Source organism: Crocodylus siamensis, chromosome 11 (genome assembly GCF_052110815.1).
Source record: "Crocodylus siamensis isolate JL-2025a chromosome 11, ASM5211081v1, whole genome shotgun sequence".
In the NCBI taxonomy this organism is placed as follows: domain Eukaryota; kingdom Metazoa; phylum Chordata; order Crocodylia; family Crocodylidae; genus Crocodylus; species Crocodylus siamensis.
The window spans coordinates 17,450,099-17,471,557 of NC_143405.1; the positions used below are offsets into that span (position 1 = coordinate 17,450,099).

Sequence of the window (21,459 nt, forward strand, 5' to 3'; positions counted from 1 at the left end):
TCTTTTGCCACCCAGCTATGATCTGCTGCCTCTTGCCATGGGCAGAGGCATGTGACATCCTGCCCCTGCAAAGGGATGGCCCAGATCTGATGGGTCACATCCTGGCCCTGGCAGCACAGAATCTCTCCTGAGTACAGATGCTCAGCCTGGGGTAGGCTGGAGCTCAGGCATGGTTTAAGGCTATACCTGGTTCCGGGCAGCTACCATCCTTCAGGTGAATATCGTCTAGTGCAATGTAGGACTGTTCCCTGCCAGCACCCACCGCCTCAAATATCACCTGCCGGGACACACAGAAGAAAAGGATCATGCAGGAGCCACCTCAAGGAGTCTCCTGGGAGCAGGCCAGTCATCAGTATGGAGTCTGTGATGACTGGGATGTTTACCCCACTACTGACTCAGGACTCCCAGGGGAGCTGTAAGGAGTCTCCAGTACAGTGCTCTGATCCAGCCCTCCTGGACCAGTGCCTGGAAGAATGCCCTGGGAACATATCACCAGCTTCATCCCCTCTTGCCTAGGCTACACCTGCTCCAAGGCTCCTCATAGTGCTACAGCTCAGAGGACTTTTGCCCTTGGATCAGCTCTCTCAGCTGGGCAGAAGGGCCCAGTCCAGCCCCAGTCCCAACTCTGCCCTGTGGAGAAGCTTTGTTGGGCCTTTTCAGCGCAATGAAAGACTTCTGATGGTGCGGCGTGGCTCTGCTCTGACAAGCAGCTCCAGAAATGGCCAGTTTTCTGGTCCCAGAGCTCAGATCTCTACAATGGCAGCTTCCCACTCAGCCTGCATCCAGAGCCAGGCAGGTTGCTGCCTTCAGTGCCCCTGAGCCCAGAGCTGCGATACAGATGACCCCTTTGCCCCTTGTCTCACCTTCCATTCCCCATCCGCTTGGACAGCCACGCTGCCATAGTGCCAGGCATCCCCCTGCATTGAGCTCACACTGAACAGCTGCCTCCGTGCACCCTGCTCCTCCATGTAGATGTTCAGGGAACCTAAATGAGACCCAGAGGCTGAAGGCATGTCCCAAGGGTGACCAGAGGCCATTCTGTTCCTGCCCATGGCCAAAGGGAGCTGTGGTACTGATAAGCCTATTGCAGGGATAGCACTAACTGACTGATGAAACACCATTTCTTCTCCAGAGAAACAGCGTGGGCAGCGGGAAGAGCACGGCTCCTGGAGTTGGGACACCTGGGTTCCAGTCTGGACTTGCTGCATGGAGCTTGGGTCTATCACTGGACCTGCCTGAGCCTATCATCACCACACCCAGGGGCTAATAATGTTATGCTGCATGACCAGCAGAGGCAAAGAGCTTCAGAGATGGGCAGGCTCCACCATAAGGAGGAACCCACATGCCAGGTCGCTGTGGCCACTCCCAGAAGCCACTGGCCAGATAAGTTGGAGCAGAGCCGAGTGGCCAAGGCAAGCTCCAGCCATCCCTTGGTGAGAACAGGCAGAGTCTGGTCTGGCCCAGTCACTGTTGGGAAGGAGTTTTATTTGGCTCCCAGGTAGCTCTTCTGTGGCCCCATCCCCACAGCAGGGGAGACACCCATGCAGCTCAGAACGTGGTGCCCCAGCCCCTGCTGGAAAGGGGCAGGATCATGCCCTGCCAGCACCCCCAGCCGGTCTGTGGCAGAACTGTGCACAGAATCCAGGAGTCCCAACTCTCAGGCCTGTGCTTCAGCCAGGTTTCCTCTCCAGCCACATGTCTGTGCCACATGCCACACCAACTGCCCAGTGTTCCTGCATTGACCAGCAGCAGGAATGGGGAGGAGAAGCAAAGGCAAGGCTACCATGCTCACCTGAGTTTGTGCTCAGGTGGTACCAGAAGGTCAGGCACTGGGTATGAGTCAAGGGCACATACAGCTCAGAGGCCAGCGTGGCTGCACGGGGCAGGGAGCTCTTGCTTGTATTGATGATCATATAGTACCCTGGAAAAACAAAACCCACCAGCTTTGCAGGAGTCGCTCACTGGAACGCCTGGGCACTTGGCTTCCTGAGCACAAGGTACAGCAGCGGCACCACTCAGTTCATCCCGCCTCTGCTGGCCCCTCCATTGGCAAGAAGGGGGACCTGATGATTCCCCCAAGTGATGAAAAGCCAATGAATAAATGGGTCTCCATGGGCACTGGCAGCAGCAGGCACCCCAGGGGGGTGCCCTGAAAACCTCCAGCTGGCACTATGACATTCAAAGCTGCTGGGAGGCAGCGAGACACTCTGGATGACCCTGCATTGATTGCCAGGCCCCACATGACCCTGGTTCATCCTTGTTGGCAATGGCGGCAGTGGCTTTGCCCCCACCCCCCGCCCCATCCCTCATCCAGCACTGGGCTTTGCACCCTGGCTCAGTCCATGCTGCATCATTCCAGCCACTCACACAGCTGCTTCCACCCTCACTCCAAACCCAGAGAGCCAGATGTAAGCTCCCATGGCAGCCTGGTCCCAGAGGCACATGGGAAAGCAGTCCTCTAGCCCCTGCCCTCACCACACCTCCATGCAACGCAGCCTTTGCTTCCCAAAGTCCAGAGCCCCACGAGGGCAGAGGATCCCCAAAGCCCATGGGGCTGCTACAGAGAGTCAGCAGCTGCCCCACAGACCCTGAGGCCGCAAGGAGTTGCCCCATGTCCCCAGAGAAACCTCATGGAGCTTGCATTACCTCTGGCCGTGCCTGTGGTGTGGTCGGTGGAAGGGCCAGTGACTGCAGTGCCGGTGGCATTGCTCTGTCTTGCCCATGAATGCTTCCCATTGGCATTGAAGCCACAAGCACTTGCCTCGAACGAGCAGTGCTCCTGTGCCCTGCAGGTGCCAGACTTCACTGAGAGGTCATCCAGGGCCATGTGCCCCAGGTACCCATCACGGAGAGCCTCGAAAATCAGCTGCAAGGGAGAGAGGAGGAACGCAGCACTGAGCATCAGCCCATGCCTATGCCATACTACCATGTCACCTGCCTTGGCCTGCCCAGGGAGGGACAAAGTGGGTCCAGAGAGCACCCCCAAGGTCTGGTGGAGGATGCAAGGCCAAGGGGGCCTGACAGTGCTGTGGGGATTTGGAGCTGGGCTCTGTGCCTTGGGCCTAGAGGTTTTCTCTTTAAATGCCAGCCATGTGCTCAGTGCTGTATGGACACTGAGGCATCCTCAGGTCTGTCCCTCGTCAGGCTAGTGACCAGAGCATAGCCCTAGAAGCCAGCAAGCTTCAAGTCCTCCTGGCTCTGAGCAGAGCCTGGGGGCCTTACCTGGTATTTCTGTTGGGGCTGGTGATGGAGCGTTACGGATCCCAGGTGCCAGGCACTGCCCTGTGCTCCTGTTCTGGTCCAGAGCACTGTCTCTGCCTCCCCACCATGCTTTATCTTGAGGTTCAACGTGCCTGGGATAGACCCAAAGAGTGATGAAGCCAGTAAAGATGGGCAGGGAGGGCTTCTGTAGCACTCTCTTCCCAAAGGATCCCAAAGCCTTCATCCATGTGGGAACACCCTCCCCAGTGCAAGGTAGAAGGGAGGGGTCCCTCCAGGGCAGCACACGCACACCACCTCTTAGCAGGACTAGGGCCCTCCAAGCAGAGCAGGTGGGCACTGGGATTTAGCATCTCAGAGACCCACATGGATCTTAGCTGATCACCCTTGGAAGAGGCCAAGCTGAACATCAGAGGTTGGGACCTATATGCATGCTTGGGGGTGAGGGCAGGGGGCATTTTAATTAGAACAGTTTTCAGACAGCCACTCTAATTAAAACAGCTCACTATCACGTGTATTAAGCCCTGCTGCATTTCAAAAAGGCTGTGGGAGTGCTTTAACTAAAGCTCATTCGACAAGGTTTAGTTAAAGCCCTCCTGCCACCGTTCTGAAATGCAGGGGGCTTAATACATGTGACGGTGAGGCGATGCCGGAGCGTTCTCATTAGAACACGGAGCAGACTCCATCAATCTCATTAGAACGGGAACAAGCACGTCTACAAGCAGCCTGTGCTCCTAGGAGCCTAGAGGGCTGAAATCTGTGGTGGGTCAGGCCCCCGGTCACAGGTCGTGGGAGACTGTTCCCAGGGAACTGCCCCCAAATAGAGGCCTGCTGGGGCAGCTGGGAGAGGAGCCTCTGCAGGCTGGCAGGGCTGAGGTGCTGTGCTGGTGCCAGAGGGTCTGCCTTCCCCTGTGGGCCTTTGGGGAGGGAAGGGGCCACCATGAGGGAAACGCTGTCCTGGTGCAGGCAGGAGCTGTGGAAGTTGGGGACAGAGCCCTGCAATGCACAACGGGCCCCTTCTACCAGGGTGTGAATAAGCCCAATGCACAGCAAGGCAGCTTCTCTCCCAGCATGCACTGGGGTGACATACAGCATGGACAACACCCCAGAGGGGGAAGCATCTCTCCCAGCATGCACTGGGGTGACGTACAGCATGGACAACACCCCAGAGGGGGAAGCATCTCTCCCAGCATGCACTGGGGTGACGTACAGCATGGACAACACCCCAGGGGGGAAGCATCTCTCCCAGCATGCACTGGGGTGACGTACAGCATGGACAACACCCCAGAGGGGGAAGCATCTCTCCCAGCATGCACTGGGGTGACGTACAGCATGGACAACACCCCAGAGGGGGAAGCATCTCTCCCAGCATGCACTGGGGTGACGTACAGCATGGACAACACTCCAGAGGGGGAAGCATCTCTCCCAGCATGCACTGGGGTGACGTACAGCATGGACAACACCCCAGAGGGGGAAGCATCTCTCCCAGCATGCACTGGGGTGACGTACAGCATGGACAACACTCCAGAGGGGGAAGCATCTCTCCCAGCATGCACTGGGGTGACGTACAGCATGGACAACACCCCAGAGGGGGAAGCATCTCTCCCAGCATGCACTGGGGTGACGTACAGCATGGACAACACCCCAGAGGGGGAAGCATCTCTCCCAGCATGCACTGGGGTGACGTACAGCATGGACAACACCCCAGAGGGGGAAGCATCTCTCCCAGCATGCACTGGGGTGACGTACAGCATGGACAACACCCCAGAGGGGGAAGCATCTCTCCCAGCATGCACTGGGGTGACGTACAGCATGGACAACACCCCAGAGGGGGAAGCATCTCTCCCAGCATGCACTGGGGTGACGTACAGCATGGACAACACTCCAGAGGGGGAAGCATCTCTCCCAGCATGCACTGGGGTGACGTACAGCATGGACAACACCCCAGAGGGGGAAGCATCTCTCCCAGCATGCACTGGGGTGACGTACAGCATGGACAACACCCCAGAGGGGGAAGCATCTCTCCCAGCATGCACTGGGGTGACGTACAGCATGGACAACACTCCAGAGGGGGAAGCATCTCTCCCAGCATGCACTGGGGTGACGTACAGCATGGACAACACCCCAGAGGGGGAAGCATCTCTCCCAGCATGCACTGGGGTGACGTACAGCATGGACAACACCCCAGAGGGGGAAGCATCTCTCCCAGCATGCACTGGGGTGATCTATTCAGCATCAACACTGTTCTCTCTGAAAAGCAGCTCTCAGAGGAGGCAACTCTGGTCCTTGGCTCCTGTCTGAGTCCTGACCCCACAAGCAGTTACTACTGTGTATCACCGCTAGGCCTGTGTCCGTCAAATTCAATGCCACCAGCTCACGGGCAGATACTGGGGATGTCAGGTGCACCCTTCAGAGATGAGGTGGGAAAGAACTACTCTCTCCCTGGGCCCATAGAGAACATGTCTGTCCCAGCCCCCAAGGGTCATGTCACATGCCACCTACCAATCTGGGGGCCATCCATGCGGTACCAGAACAAGAAACACTGGATTTCAGCAGCTGGATCCAGAAGGTAGGTGAGGAGACGGGCTCTGAGGCCTCGGGCCTCCTGGGCAGAAGGATCCATAGCCATGAAAAACCCTGTGCAAAGCAAATGCATCTGAAACAATAAGGGCAGGGCGGGGAGGCCAGGAAAGGGCAGCTGCAGAAAGTTGCATGCCCCAGCACCAGCCTCCCAGACAGCTGCATGCTCTTCCCCTCGTCCTCATCCCACAGGAGCACAGACAAAGCTCTGCCTCCCAGAGACATCAGCCAGGCTCAGATCCGAGCATACCCAGGCTCTTCTGGCACAGCTCGACCACAGCAGACCCTGCCTGCTCCCTGCTGGGACTGGGGAAATGCCCTCACAGCCCAGTCATGGACAGAACCACCTGTTTCTGGTCCCAGTCATATTGAATTGCAGGAGAAGGTGAGAAGTTCCCCCCTGCTGCACTCCAGGGGGTCCTGGGACAAGCCCCCCTGTCACACACCTGTTGTGGCTGCTGGGGGAGGCCCCCAGGGCTTGTGCCTACCATTGCCTGTGGTGTGGTCAGAGCCCAGCCCCTGACCGGTGCCTCGCACCCATTCGAAGTCATCATTCTCGTCCTGGTACCAACCACATAGGCCCTTCTCGAAGTTGCAAGACAGCTCTGTCCAGAAAGTGGAAAGACCAAGACATAGAATCATGAAATCATAAAAAATGCAGGTTGGAAGGGACCTCAGGTCATCCAGTCCAACCCCCCTGCTCAAAGCAGGACCATCCCCACCTGCATGAGTACAGCCAGGGGTGGACAGGGGAGGCTCCAGAGCAGCTGCTATGTAGCTGGCACACCCAGGCTAAGCTCACCTGCTCTGGGCTGAGCCCCACATGGGGGCAACTCTAGGCCTGCTGTGATCCACCTCCCTGTCCATGCCACACAGCCGCTCACTAGTGGTTAAAAGTAAGGAGCTGGGAGCCAGGACTCCTGGGCTCCCTGCTCCCCTGATGGGGAAGCCATCAGTGAGAACAAGCGACCTGGAAGTCAGCAGCTCCCTGGCTCCTCTCCCAGCCCTGCTACTAATTCCCTGTGTGATCCTGAATAACTCACTTCATTTTACCCATGCCTCAGTTTCTCCATCTGTAGCGTGTCATTGGGAGGCTGACTCTCCTGCCCTTGTGAGGCACTGGGGCATCCCTGTGTGAAAGGACCAGGCCATTTACAATCTAACTCCCCCCCCCTACTTCTTGCTAGGCAGAAAATAAAGAACAAGCACTGAACATGCTTGGCTGGGCCACATGGTGCAGCTCTTCTGCTCCTGCAGCAGGTGCAGACAAGCAGGGAAAGCAGAAGCACCCAGATGCTCCAGTATCCCCAGATCCAACTCTCTGGGCTTTGAGAAATGTCCCCATTGCTTACAATGTGGGCAGGATCCCTAGGATGCCAGGGCCCTAAGCCTTACAGCACAGTCCCTTTCCTCCAACAGCCACTAACTGAGTCAATCCCTGCCAGCCAAGGAAGACTCTGGCTATGATCAGAGACTTGCCCGCTGTCCGTGCTGTACTGGTCACTAACACATGGGCACCTGCTGCATTGGCCCTGTCTGCTCCAGCTAAAACCAACCAACAGCACAGCCTGCTCCCCCTCCAAGGGACACTAATGGGGTCAATCCCTGGCAGCTCTAGGGCCAGGCCTCTGCAGCAAGTGCTGCTCAGGTCCTGGTAAATCACCCAGTCACCCACTGGCACTGGGAGGCACCTGCTGACCCCCAAGGAGAGATGTACCTGTGGCCTCTTGGGGCACAACACGAGGGTCGCAGTTCACAAACTTCACATCATCGACAGCCACACTTGCCACGCTTGGTACTGCAAGGCCTTGGGGACTCACCAAGCCAATGAGCTCCACCTGAGGGGGAAGGAGCCCTAGTAAGAAACATGAGTCCGATATGCCTCACCCCACAGGGCCTCAGCCCAACACTCACCACCCCCATCCCAAGCTGATCAGGACCTCCAGCTCCCCTGTTCCTTTAATGTCTTGGAAAACTCAGCACAGAGATATGGGGCTTGGGAGGGGTAGCTTGGGGACAGCTGCTCTCCAGCCGCAGAGTGGGCAGCAGCTCCTACGCTTCCCACCTGCACTTATGGGACCCCCAATATCCTGCTGGTGCTCAGGCTCAATGACCATTAAGCTCCTGGCCTCTCAGTTCAAGAACCCAACAGGGGCAATATGCTGTCATGTCTCTGCAGGACAGAGAGAGCCTGGCTTCTGCCACCCCACTACCATGGGATGGTAGTGACCTATGGATACTACCACCCTTGGTGGATCTGCAAGGAATGCCTTCAGGAAAAGGGGCACCTGCTCCATCCCCTGCCCCCAAGCTTAGATGGTTGTGCACTGTGGGGGCTTTCCAACTGGTGCCTAAGCTTTGTATCCCACAATGCCCTGTAACCACTCCCTGCCCCTGAAGCTCTGGGCAAGCATGCTCAGCTGACTTGCCCAACCTGGAAGGGTCTGGGTCTCTCTCCGAGAGGAACAGTGACTTTCTTCCACTCCATGCTGCCATTGCCCTGAATGTACCAGACCAGCTGGTGCATGCGCAGTGCATGATCCACAGTGCTGACAGCAATGAATCCTAGCAGATGGAGAAAAGTGTCAATGGGTGGTATGGGCTGTTTGGCAGGATTACTGCTCTGATATAGTGACTGACTGCATGATTGGGAATGCGGGGGGCAGGAGGCTGGGTCAGGGCCTCACAGGGATTTGGAGGGGTGAAGGGACAGGGGACTGTCCTGGAGCTGCAGTTCTGAGAACCCCCTTTCATGAGTACAGCTGGCCCCTCTCCTTGTGGCACCAGGAGTCTCTTCTGCAGCAGGACAGTCAGGCTCTGAGGGGATCCCACCCAGAAGGGCCCCAATCTTGGCACATCCCGGGAGCAGGGGTGCAGCTGAGCCACACTGGGAAGCCACCAGGTCAGCAGCTCACAGGAATGGATGTGGTTACCTTGGGGGTCACTCTGGAGCCAATAGAACATCTCGAGGGAGCAGGCCAGGCCGGAGGGGCCCAGCGGGGGCGTGCGTGCCTTTGCCGCTGTCACCATCTGGCCTGGAGCACGCTGCATTGCCAGGTAGCTGCCTAAGCAGAGAAACAGCCTGGGGCAAGCATGGCAGGGCTGGAGGGAAGTCATCCCTCCCCCTTCATGCCCCGGCAGTGCCAGCCACCCCCTCCTGCCCCTTCTATCAGGCACTCCCACATCAGCCACTCCATCCTCAGGCAGTGCCAGCTAACCCCTCTCCTATCCTCCCAGCAGCTGCCCTTCTCCTCCCTGCTGTCCACTGCAGAGGGAGCAGCGGTGGGATCTCATTTGCAGAGACAGCCATAGTGGGGTGGAGTGGGGAGAGGGCAGCAGGGATGGGCACCCACTGAGGGACCTGGGGTGATCTCACCTGCAGAGGTATTGGTGGTATGGTCTGTGCCAGGGCTCAGGGCCTCGCTGGCTCTCATGGTCACCCACTGCAGCTGACCCACGCTGACGTCCCTCCAGCCCCCAGACCCAGCCTCAAAGTCAGTGTCTCCTGCAAAAACAAAGACCTCAGCAGCCTGCAGCTGCCCATGCCTGGGACCCAGCATTCATGTGCTCCCCAGCCATACAGCCAGAAGCAGAGGGGCATGGAGTGCAGCTCTGGCAGCCTCAGCCCTGAAGGTCTGTGCCAAAGCAAGTGCCTGGGCTGTGCAGACCCCAGGCCACCCACACTGAACCCCCCAGGCCTGCCTGTGCTGAAGGAGAGCTCCCACTGCCAGGAGCAAGCAGCCAGCTGGCACTTCTCTCATACCCTAAGGCCTTGTTGAGCCAGGGGAGATAAGGTCTGGGGCCAGTGCACAACTCTGAGCACTACAGGCTGCCCAGCATTGGCATCTCACAGCCTTGAAGAGTTCCTGGCCTGCTACACTTACCCAGGCTATGGTTCCCTCCTGCCAAAGCTACCAGGGCAGGGCTGACTTAAAAGCAGGGCTTACATGTGATCAAAGCCTTTAGACTAGGCAAGGCAGGGCAGGGCAGGGCAAGGCAAGACAAGGCTGGAGTGGCAGGGACTGCAGGTCAGGACCAAGGGGTACTGGCCAAGCTGTGGGCACAGGCAACCCCAGGCTGGACTGGAAAGTGGCTGCAGAACTAGACAGAGGGCACTGGCATATTCCCCAACGGGAAGAGCAGAGTGTGCCATAGCTGACACTGAGGGGCATGGGCAGAGCAGCTGTGAGGCCAACTCCTTCCCTGCTGTAGCCAGGGCTCTCAACCCCTCAGCACTAAGTGCCAGGCCTTGCTCTGTTCCCCTGGTATTATGAAGCCTGCCCCTCTCCAGCACAGCCCCATGTGATCCCTTACCACAGAACTTCTCATCAGCGCTATTTTTACATGCCACTGCAAAGTCACAGGCCGACTCCTGGCTGATGCATTCCCCATCTTCACAGATGAACTTCTCTGGGCTACAGGAGCTATTGATTTCAGGGACAACAACAGCTCGCTTGCCTGAAGAGGGGAGACAGGAATTGGATGGTTTGCCCAGGAGCTCAGCAGACAGGCTACATACCCCAGGCACAGCTGGAGTGCATGAAAGGACCTTGTGGCCCAGACCGTGCAGTGAAGAGTGGCCAGAGGGGCCCTTTCTGTCCACTCACCTGCTGCCTGTTTGCAGTCTGGAGACAGAATCAGATCATCCAAGGCAATGTGCCCCTTCTTCCCTGTTCCAATTACCCCTTCAATGACAATCTGCATGGAAAAAGCAAGCTACACTTAGCACAAGCACGAGGCCAGCACCCAGCTTCATATGAGAACTGGCATTGCATTACATTTTGCAGAAACTGGGCTCGGTGCGCTGGAATATGAGGGCTCTGCTACCTCGTATCCAAAGGGAAAGAAGAAGGGTTCCTGATTTGCAAGGCTGATCTCTGTGGTAACTTGTTTCCCTGGGGAGACTTGGCTTTGATAGGGCACCAGGTCTGAAGGGTTCAGGAGGTGGACGGAGAGTGAATGGGGTGTGTGGTGGGAGTCAGGGCCAGGCTGGAAAAGGTGCCAGACTGGCTTCCCTGTGGGCCTTTGTTGTGGCCAAGGAATGTACAATCTGGGCAGAAACAGTGCAGGCTTCTTTTATGCTGCCCTGCCAAGGGCCCTCACCCCCTCCTCTGCTTCTCCCCAATTAGGGATTTCATTTCCATTTCCCACCCACTCCTGTGCCCCTGGGTGTGGGACCAGCCATGGTGATGACTTTCTCCACTGTTCTCCTGGAGCCTGGACTAAAAACCATTATGCTTCTTGTCCATTTCTCTGGGGCACCATTGCAACAGGGACCTTTCACACCCTGTACAGTGACCAGCTTTGTCCCCCAGGCCTGTAGTGCGTCACAGCATGAGTTAACTGCCCACCTCAAAGTCCTTGTTCACGTTGAAGTCCACTTTCTCCCTGAACCAGTAATCGCCCAGGTCCCCAGTCCTGCCTCGCACCAGCGTCTGGGTAGCATTGGCCACATAGTAGATATTGATGCTGTTGGTGGCCGAGCCATAGAGGTAGGAGTAGAACACGAGCTGGAACCAGGACACGCGGATGGACAGTGAGGACCACGGTCTCCCTGCACTGGAAAACCTCCTTATTTCTTTTAGCACCCTCATCCCCACAGCTGCCTGAGAGTGTCCTGATGTGTTCCCAAGCACCCAAAATGTGAGAGCTCAGGGCATTTACACAGAGTTAACTCCAAGATGAGGTAGCCTGAGGCAAGCAGTGCAGGCTCTTCAGGGCCCCTGAAAAAAGCCACTTTTTCAGCTGTAACACCATTCAGCCAAACCCACCATGCATCACATACATCTCAGATCCTCCAGAAGAAGTGTTCTCCTGAGCCACCAACCCCCAAGAAGATGCTGTGTAGCTCACACCATGAAGCCCTTCACCAGCCAGCTGGCACCCAGCCTCCCTACACATCCATAGCACTGGAAAATCCTGCCCAGTTGCTGAGAAGGGTTGCTTCCCTCCAACCTAAAGGCTGTGGTAGCAGTGGGCTCTCCTCACAATCCATTCAGTTCAGAAGTTGGTGACTGCAAACAGATTCATTTACTGAGGCTCTCCAGGCAAAGGGCCAGGTACCAGCCCTTCCCTGCGCTGCTTAGCTTGGAGATCTGACCGGAGGCCTCACAAGGTGCTACGGGCCCTGGGGCCCTGCAAATTCCAGTGCTTTTTGTAACTTCCCAAGGGGCTGGTTTCTTCCCAGTCACATCCTGATGCATACAGTATGGGAGTGCATGTGTGCATGTGCAGGCAAGGAAGGGCCCGAGCTTGTAGCCCCTAGATTTCTGTTTGCAGATTTCACCTGTCCTCTCTCCAGGAACACGGGGGACACTAGCAGCACTCAGAGCAAATGAGTGACTCACAGAGCAGGAGCTGTTCCCAGTCGCCTGGAAGACTGGACTGGTCAGTCTGGCCAAGTTTTTCATCAAGTCTGTCTGGTTGTAACTAACATGGAGGAAATAGCCTGTGGGAGACAATGAGCAGCTACTAAATATTAAATGTCCCACAGGCAGTCTTTGGAGCAATGCTTGCTGGTATGACTGCCCACACCCCAGGCCAGGCACATTTGAATGGGGACTGCCCAGCTAGAGGGATGAAGAGAAGCAAGTAGCAGAGAAAGCAAGAGTCCAGCAGGCAAGAATAGCCCACCAGGGTCAAAGTGCACATCTGCCTAGCACATCAGGCTCTCACACAGTAAGCCTCACTGTGCCCCTGCTCTTTGGGATCTTAACTCCGTGACCTTCCCTGCACAGAGGCCCCACATGGGTTCATGGGTACTCCAACAACAGTGCTCTCCAGAAGGTGCAAACCCCCTCTCTAGGCAAGGCAAACAGCCTGCAGCCAGGCCTTTTCATGGGAAGGAAGACTGAGCTGATATGTTTTATCTTGGGAGTCTGAAGGTCAACAAGAACAGCTCTAACTTGGACAAACAAATACATCTTGAACACTGAAGCCATAAAAGACCTATTTGAAAGAGGCCTTGCCAAGTTTAAAAAGTGGCTGCAACAGCAGGCCTCAGTGGCATAGTGGGGGGGTGTGCACGCACATGCGTACATGTGCATTATGTGTGCACGCATGCGTGTAAGCTTTGTCCTGAAGTCACACTGAAGAGCACCACTTTAGTTGCCCCAGCTGTAAAAGGTACCAGGCCGTTCACACTGGGTAGTCATAGGTACGTGGGCCACACTGTTCTCTTGTGGTCAGCTGCTGCACTCTTGTGTAACAGGCCTTGTGGCGGAGGACCCCTTTGTCCTCACTGAGAAATCAGATACCATTACATACGTTACTGGGGAAGCTGTACAGCCCTGCGGCCTCAGTACTGGCCTAGCTCTCAGGTAGCCTGCAGCCTGTTCCTAGCTCTGACCTGCCCTGTAACCTTCCCTCCCACCCTGCTTCTTCTGGGCTTGTAAGCAGCTGGAGCAGAGCCCAGCTCTTGCTACCTGTACATCACCTAGCACAGTGGGGCTAGACATGGCTGCATGACTTATGAATAAGTCAGTGCATAGCCAGAGTGCTCTAACTGGGGAGAACTGGGAGATTGTGGGCTCTAGCTCCCAACCACCCCCAGGGGCTGACGAGTCTTCCTTCCCAGTGACCGTGCAGACAGCAGTGGGGCGTTTGAGGAATAACACTTCAGCCCTGCTGCCTGGAGAGTAGCCACATCAGCACGAACACTGTGGGAGCGGTAGGGTGAGACGGCCTCTATCTCTGAGGAGGTCTGTGAGGTGTGCAGGACCTGCTTACAGACATGCGGTCAAGCAGTTCACCTTTACAATCTCCTACGTTCTGTTTTCCCAGCACTGCCCTAAAATAAACACGGGGCCGTTTTATCTCAAGAGACTGGATGGTGCTTCCGAGAAGGACATTGTGTCTGTCCCCTCACAGAGAGGCCAAGGACAGGGAGGGGCTGTGGCCAGGTCATGCCAGCAGAGCACTCTAAGGCTACCTGTCTGTGGAGCTGCAGAGGGACAAGGGTGGCTTGGGGGAACAGGCAGCTAAATGATTTCAAGGAAGCCAGCACTGTGGCTAGAGTCAGACAGGGCTCAGCTCCCAAGGCCCCTGGCACCCACATGGGTGTGACTCAAGCAGCCCTTCAAACCAGGCGGAGGCCCTGTTTGATGCACCCTGCACTGAGTGAGGTCCCAAAGAGCTGAGCAAAGCAGGCTTGTCTCTGTGCTGTAGGGTGGTGGGGATGCCGGACAGCGAGTGTTTCAGTGGATTCTGTGTAGAGACCATGCAGGGCAGCAAAGCAGAGGTGAACAAATCCTATGGCCCCAGCAGGCCAACACGTACCTGCCTTGCTGTTGCTGCTGTGGTCCCGGGTGGGCTGGCCATACAAAGTCACTAAATCTAAGCTGGTGTTCCTGTTCCAGGTTAGGAGACCGGGCACAGTTTTCCAGCCACAGAGGTCTGCCTCAAAGGAGCAGACCCTGAAGGATTCTGGGAGGAAAAAGCAAATGTTACTGGGGGGGACACCAAGTAGGGAGGGAGGCCCCTCAGCCCTTTAAGGGCAGGGGAGCTCTGGAGGGCACCCCAAGGTGAGCAAGACTGGGGAGTCTCTTCTTTATGGTGCCCTCTCTCTTATGCACATGTGGAGCCCTGGCTCTACACTGTGTAGGGCACACTCATGGCGGGGGGGGGGCAAGCATGGCTCCAGCCTATGATCACTGCAGCATGGGTAAGTATGACCAGGATGGCAGTAGGTCTGGCTCTTCTTGCCCTGGAGGTCAGGAGAGAAGAGGACAGCTGTTCTCCTCTGCCTGGGCAGTGTCTAAGCCGTTCACACAAGGCACCAGGAACAGCATCGAGCTGGATATAACACTTCACTTCACACAGGGAATATGGGCCCAGGTTTGGGGCCTGAGCTCTGCCAGAAACTCCTCCAGGTGGGTGGGTTTATAGCAGCCCCAGGGATGCTGTAGCACTTTCTGTGTATGCATCACTGCTCTCTGCAGATGGAGCTGGACCCGCTTGGCTAAAAGTTCTTGGTCCTTCCACCTCCATGGCGGGGAGGGGTTGTGCTTCACAGGGTAAGAAAGGCCTTGGGACTGAGGGAAGATCCAGGCACTGGGCTGTTCCTTACCTCCCATCCGGCTGCAGTCCCTGGGCTTGGCGTAGGCCCAGCTCACATACCAGGGTGGGAGAAAGCTGTGTCTAGCTAATGCTCAGGCTCTCAGGAGTGATTCCAGCTGGATTCTCTTCTATCCAAGCCATCTCGCTCTACACAGGAAACCTCCTTGCAGCCCAGGAGCAGAACCTCCCGTGGGCCTGAACATGCCCTGCTCTGGGTTGTGGGCCTGAGCCCAGGACCATGAGCATCTAAGCTCCCCAGCAATAAGGGCACCGACCCCTTGACACATAGTGGGGAATACTCCTAGCCTGGTCCCAGGATGGATAAGAGCTTGCCAGTGTCCCCATGCCTCCCATCTCCATATATGCATGGCCACAGACTCCCCTTCAGATCTCCCTGCATCACCCACTCTCTTTTTCCTCCTCTGGCCAGCACCCAGGCCCAGGGACACTCACTGCACTCTAGCTCAGACTCATCTGAGCCATCTCCGCAATCGTCACTGCCATCACAGAATCGGTCCTTCCCCACACACGACCCACGTTCACATTTCTGCTCCTCTGGCCCACACACTTGGCTCATGAGTTCTGAGTTCAGGCAGGAAAGGAAAGAGTTAATCAGAACTGGAAGATAGGGCAAATCTCAGCTGTGATCCCCGCCCCAGGGTGAGCAAGATGGACAGAGATGGGGTAGGATGCAGCAGCATGACAGGGCGTGGGTCCCTTCAGTTCCCTGGTAAAGGAGGACAGTACAACTCCCAGGAAGAGAAGGGGTAAGGGGACTGGAAGGGGTCCTGGAAGCCAGGACAGTGGCTGGACCCTTTCCCCTCAGCAGGTGGGTCAGCCTGGACAGGCCTCTTTCTTGGGTGAGAAGAGGTAGAGCTGGCCAACCTCTGTACTGCACAAGGTTTTAGGGGCTTGGGGGGGGGGGGACACCCTCTGCCCTCTCTTAGCTTGCCCCACTTCCTCAGCATCGGATGGAGTCACAGAGACATGTCCCTCTTCAAGAGGCCATGTCCTTCTGGCTGTGGTCAATACAGGAGGCAGTTCAGAGCATTGAAGGGAAAGGTGGGAGGGCAGCAAGCTCAGCTTTCCAAAGCAGGTGGAAGAGGCTTCTTCTCCTGCCATGGACAGACTGAAGAAGGGAGCAAGAGAACAACCCTTGAGCTGAGGGATACTGTGAACTTCTGTGGGGCTCTGCATGGAGGTGGTGGCTGGAGAGCCTAGGACTTGGCTGTATCCTGGCTCAGCACTCAGACACCTCATCTCTGCAGGCCATGGCTCATTCCTCCTCTCAGGCAAGAGGCAGGTGGCCCAGGCCAGTGTAGGAACAGGAGGGGTCTGTCTTACGTGGAAGGCCACAGTTCCTGAACTCGATGTCATCAATGGCCAGGCCTCTCAGCTGCGAGAAGCTCTGTGTTGAGGAGAAGGTTATCTGCCGTGACACAAGAGAATATGGTGTTGGTGTGGCTCAAGACATTGCCACAACTGTGGTGGCCTGAGAGGCTGGCATAGTCAGTGTGCCCCGCTAGCACCACCATGCGTCCTACTGCAGACCCAGCTGGATGCCAGCTCTGAGCAGCACAGACCCCTGCTAGGAGGGAGGTCTTCCCATGCTGCCCTCTGAACTCCCTTTGCCCCTGTGGAGCTTATCGTGTCCTTGCTCTGCCAGCCAGACTCCCAGGTCTCCTCTCTCTGAGGAACCCACCAGCCCCTCTGCTTTGCCACAGCTTGATCTGCTCTATAAAATACAGTGGGAAAACAAATGTGCAAAGCCTCCCATCTGGGCTCTATGGCCCATCCACACTTTCCCCCACATAGACATGAGCCTGGCTCTGTCCTGCACTGAATTCACCCCTAGCCTGGGAGTGCTGCAGACACCCCCACCCCTTCCTTTGTGTCCCCATCAGGTGGAATCAGGGGCTCTGAAGGGAGCCCAGCCTCCACCACATCCACAGCCACATCCACAGCCACAAGCATGGAGGCTGCAGCCCTGCTCTGTAGGAACCGAGGGGTTTTCACCCCCTGCGTGAGTGGGAGCAGGTCCTGGGGTGCTCCACCAGCCGTAACTTAATACAGCTTAGTGACAGGCTGATTGCCCTCATGCCAGACACAGCTCTGTGTTAAATCAGCCAGCTGCCAGGAATCAAGAGCCCAGGAGCATGTTCCGGATGCTCCACTGATCTCCAGAACCAGAAGCACCTTGCAGCACCTCTGGCTCCATCTCTTGTGGCTGCCATTGTGCAGCACATCACATGCCACTGGCACTAGGTGCCCCGGTCTCTGCTAGCATGGCCCCAGCAGGCAGAGGCTGGGTGAGGAGCTCCTGACCTGGAACTTCCCTGGGACCCGGCCTGGGTATGCAACCAGCTCCCTCCAGGCATAGACACTGCTCTCCGGGCTCTGCCACAGCGTCACCATCTCGTTTGCATGAGTCAGCTCCATCTGCAGAGCAGGCAGGGCCGAGCCGTTGAAACCTGCAGTGAAGCTGAGATACTTGGTCACCACTCCAGAGCCTCCCGGATGACCCAACTACACCCCCAGCACTACCAGCTCCAGCCAGTGCCCTCCCCCTGCACCCTAGCAAGGGGCAAGGGTTTGTTGGAGGCACCCTATTTGGGCCTTTTATTCAGCAGTGCTGAAAGCCACAGATAAGGCCTCAGCTCTGCCAGCCTTTCACAGGCACATGGCTCTATAGCTTGTAGGGAACTGGCAGCCCAGACTCCTGGGCTCTGAAATATTCCACTTGAATCCTGGTAGAAGGGCACAGTTCTGGAGGCAAACTCAAGAAGGCCAAGCAGCATGAAGTGACTCTGTGCCCAGCGGCCTTCTAGAGAACAGGACAGGCCCGGCTCTCAGCTCTGTACGCTGACTTGGTGGGTAGTCTCCAGCCCCCTGTGCATCAGTTCCCCCATCTTTAACTGGGGGATTCCATTAATGCGGGTGTCAGAAGGGACTGAGAAATGCTGGGCAAGGTTTGGTGCATACGAGCCACCCAGGATTCCAGATGGATCAGGGAAGAGGTCCACCGAGCCCAGACCGTGTCTCCAGAAGGGGCCAGTACCAGCTTTCCCATCCCAGCCAATATCATGCTAACCAGCTGAGAGTCCTGCGGGCCCTGTCCTAGCTACCTGCGTCACAGATGCACCCAGCCCAGCTGATCATACCCCCAGAGGGGTGGCATGGTCCCCAGCCCACTGTAGCTACCCTCCAGTACTTGCTGAAGCACTAGGTTCTGTGCTGAGCAAGAGGCCCTTCAGCCCACAGCATGCATCCAAGGGCATGCCCCAGCTCTCTAGACAGACATAGTAGAGTGCAGTGCACAGCCACATACCTGCTCCCCACAGGTGATACCATGCATGGATCTCACAGGTGGATGCTGCCTGTCGCATCACAGGGGACCTTAACCTAGCGGTGACAGCCAACTTCCCTCTGCTCATCTCTGCTGCCATGTACCAGCCTGGGAAAAGCACACATGGGGAGGACTGACCACACAGAACAATGAGGTCAAGACAGACAAGGAGGCATGGTCCTTGCCCTGGCCCAGTTCAGCGGATGTACACAGGAGACATCTTTGCTCCATGGTATGCGTATTCTCCCCAGAAGCATTACACAGCCACATAAAACAGGTCCAGTTCTGAGGTCCTCACAGGCACCAAAAGCAGAAAAGTCACATCAGAGGAGAGATTCCAGGGGGGGAAATGTTTCAATCATTATGGAGCAATGACACCCTGTGAGAGGGCATTCACACAGGTTTTGGAGGAACACACGGGCCTGTGGAAACATGAAACTCAAGCCACTGCTGTCCATGCAAAGACCTTCCCTGCTGTAGCTCATGGCACCAGGAACTGGCTTCCTCCCTGTGCCCACTCCCCACTATCCCAGTGCCTTTCCTACTCTCTCCCTGCCTCCATCGTACCTGTGCCTCTGTAACTGTGTGCAGGAAAGCTGTGATATGCTTGTGGCATGACAGACACCACACACATGGCAAAGGGGTTGTGTTCAGTGGAGCTGGACCCCACCATAGGTCTGCCTGCCTGTCTGTCCCTCCTAGTATCATTCTTTTCATGTCTCTGAAGGAAATGAAGTGCCATATTTTTCATTCTGACATCCTGAGATATTTTAATGCACCAAGCAAAAGACCCTCACCATTGTGGTTTGCTCGGCAACGAGAACTCGCAGAACGTGCAAACTGACACAGACAAGCAAGCCCCAGGCACAGAAATGGGCTGTGGCCACATGGTGCTTGTACAATGTAGGCACTATAGACCGCACAGAGGCAGAATCTGCATTGTCCCACATCTTGTGTAGGGCAGAGAGGAGTAACCTCACCTACCTTATTTAGGAGCCCTTTCACCCACCAACCAACAGAGCATCTGCTTCCAAACGGCCATTTTTGGTACATCTCAGCCTTAAACAGACAAGGTCAGGAGTGACAAGGAGACCAGGTGGCCCCATCGCAGGGGCTGGCAGTCAGGCAGGGTCCAGGGTTCCAGGCCCAGGTGAGAACACAGCAGCACATCTAAGCCCAGGCACCAGCCCTAGCTACAACCACCAGAGGGTAAGGGGATTTTTCCAGCCCCTATACCTTGGCACAGTGCTTGCAGGTGGCTTACCCAAATTAGTGCTTCGGGTGTGATCTGAGTGGGGCCCTGTCCTCCCTGTGGAGATGATGGCATGGTTTCGGCCCCATCTGTAGGCTGATGTGCTCACATCCTGCCAGCCGCAGTTGCCATCTTCAAAGTCACAGGTGAAGGGAGTTCCCAGCGTGGCGGATTCTTTGTGGTACCCTGATGGAAGCAAACAGTGCTGGGACCCCCCTCATAGAGCAGGACTTGGAGCAGCAGAGCAACAGGATATGACTCTGAAGCTCTGGTTGATCCATGTCAGGGCCATGCCCAGCCAAGGATCACTGCAGTTGCCACATCCCATGGGAGGTCAGAGAAATCCCTCCTCGCTTCACCCGTTGTAGGGTCTAGGCTGCCCTGGGCTCCAGCTGAGAATAGTGGTGAATGCTGCATGAAGCATTCACCAGTAATCCATGATGCAATGCCATGGTGTAAGGGAGGCAAGCAGATGAGCCCATCACCCTGCCCCTGCCCCCTGCCTGCTTGACCAATCAAGGGATGAGTCATAGCACACACACAGCCCTAGCTGACCAGGACAGGGCTCCTCTAAGGGTTGCCGCACTGTTGCCTATTCACCATGTGAGACATGCTCACCCAGGAAGCCAGCTCCCTGCTCCTTACCTCCACCCACACACTACAGCACTGCTGCACAGGTAGAATAATAGTAGTACTCTCGGATGGGCTGGCTGCAAAAACCAAACTCAGGCCCTCTGGGTGTAAAAAGCATAACTAGGTCTCACAAGGCACAGCCAATAGCTGACTCAGATCATGGGAAGCAGCAGGGGGGAAAAGATAATTGGGCTCTGAGTACATTTCTCCTGCACTCTGAGGATGGGATTGCTGCCCAGGTAGGTAGCCTGACACCAGCCAGCACCACTACTGCCAGCAGGGCAGCAATGCCTAAGCAGATCCCAGCACAGGTTCCCCACCTAAGTCTCTACCCAGGGTCCTGGGCTGGTTTTGCAGCCCATGCTCAATAAGCTGCTGCAGCATCTGCCCTGATCTCAGCACCTGCACTGGCTGGAAGCCTGCTAGGATGTGTCCACATGAGCTACATGCAGCCCTTTAGAGGGGAGCTGGATACCCCTTTTGTCAGGTCCTGCAGTGCAACCTGGGGGTCTGTGCTCCCAGCCCTTTTTCTCAGAGCAGGGTTCAAGGAGCAGGGACACTAGGGGAACCAGAGCTGCTTTGATTGCAGGCTGAGGCTAATCACAAGAAATCAGCTGTGCAGAAAGACCCAGCCAGAAGGCACCAGGCAGGAGGAGAAAGGGCCGGCAGGAAACTCACCGCACTGGTTCTCATCTGAGCAGTCCCTGCAGTCGCACACAAAGTCACACACCTTCTCGGCAGGGCTGGAGCATCTGTTGATGAAGATGGACTGGCTGAGAGGATGAGGCCCAGCTACCCAAAAGAGAGAGAGGGGATTACACAGTAATCAGTGATAGGTGACCCCCAACACTGAGAGGGGGAAGAAATTGCATACCCCTGGCTCAGCTAATGCAGAGTCCTGTCCCACAAGCTAAAGCTCCTACTAAGCTACATGGACCTTCTCATGAGAGCAGGCCAGCAGCTGACATTTCCAGGGCTTTTTTCCAGCTGAGCTGAAGCTTGGTTCAGCTCCTGTCCTCTTCACCCCATGGCTCCAGGCAGTGGCTTCTGAGGAAGCAGATCACCAATATTCATGGGCCATGGTGCAGAACACGGACAGAAGCCAAGCCCAGGAGGAGAAAAGTCACTGAGAGGTGCAGACAGTCTAAGGACCTGACCTATCTCAGTGCTGAAGCAGGAGAGGTGGTGGGGAGGAATAGGAACTAATTGGCTCTGTGCTTTGGCTTCTCCTGCCTAGTCTCTAGGTTATAATAGGGAATTGGCTAGTCAGGGCTCTGGGGTCCAGTCCCAGGTCTGGGAGAGGATGAGACCCACAAGAAACTGGGGATTTGGGGTCTATTCCCAGCAACCTTGGTCATGTTTGCCCTCTGCC

General features: G+C 56.3%; 1 protein-coding gene across 2 annotated transcripts in view; it reads right to left on the reverse strand.

The window, feature by feature from the left end:
• MAMDC4 (MAM domain containing 4) overlaps nucleotides 1–21,459 on the reverse strand; it is a 34,127-nt gene that overhangs the window by 5,324 nt on the left and 7,344 nt on the right. Inside the window, exons 2-23 of one of the 2 annotated variants that reach the window (XM_090021805.1) lie at nucleotides 20,766–20,879; nucleotides 19,467–19,640; nucleotides 18,185–18,310; nucleotides 17,182–17,327; nucleotides 16,201–16,285; nucleotides 15,310–15,438; nucleotides 14,077–14,223; nucleotides 12,147–12,247; nucleotides 11,151–11,309; nucleotides 10,407–10,497; nucleotides 10,114–10,257; nucleotides 9,176–9,304; nucleotides 8,733–8,864; nucleotides 8,234–8,364; nucleotides 7,517–7,637; nucleotides 6,288–6,404; nucleotides 5,722–5,856; nucleotides 3,223–3,353; nucleotides 2,647–2,866; nucleotides 1,793–1,921; nucleotides 864–985; nucleotides 187–277 (exon numbers count right to left, since the gene is read on the reverse strand). In XM_090021805.1, coding sequence (XP_089877931.1) covers nucleotides 187–277; nucleotides 864–985; nucleotides 1,793–1,921; nucleotides 2,647–2,866; nucleotides 3,223–3,353; nucleotides 5,722–5,856; nucleotides 6,288–6,404; nucleotides 7,517–7,637; nucleotides 8,234–8,364; nucleotides 8,733–8,864; nucleotides 9,176–9,304; nucleotides 10,114–10,257; nucleotides 10,407–10,497; nucleotides 11,151–11,309; nucleotides 12,147–12,247; nucleotides 14,077–14,223; nucleotides 15,310–15,438; nucleotides 16,201–16,285; nucleotides 17,182–17,327; nucleotides 18,185–18,310; nucleotides 19,467–19,640; nucleotides 20,766–20,879 — 2,874 coding nt within the window. Of the gene's footprint in view, nucleotides 1–186; nucleotides 278–863; nucleotides 986–1,792; nucleotides 1,922–2,646; nucleotides 2,867–3,222; nucleotides 3,354–5,721; nucleotides 5,857–6,287; nucleotides 6,405–7,516; nucleotides 7,638–8,233; nucleotides 8,365–8,732; nucleotides 8,865–9,175; nucleotides 9,305–10,113; nucleotides 10,258–10,406; nucleotides 10,498–11,150; nucleotides 11,310–12,146; nucleotides 12,248–14,076; nucleotides 14,224–15,309; nucleotides 15,439–16,200; nucleotides 16,286–17,181; nucleotides 17,328–18,184; nucleotides 18,311–19,466; nucleotides 19,641–20,765; nucleotides 20,880–21,459 lie in introns of those variants that run through there. The other variant, XM_090021806.1, reaches the window with a different exon arrangement.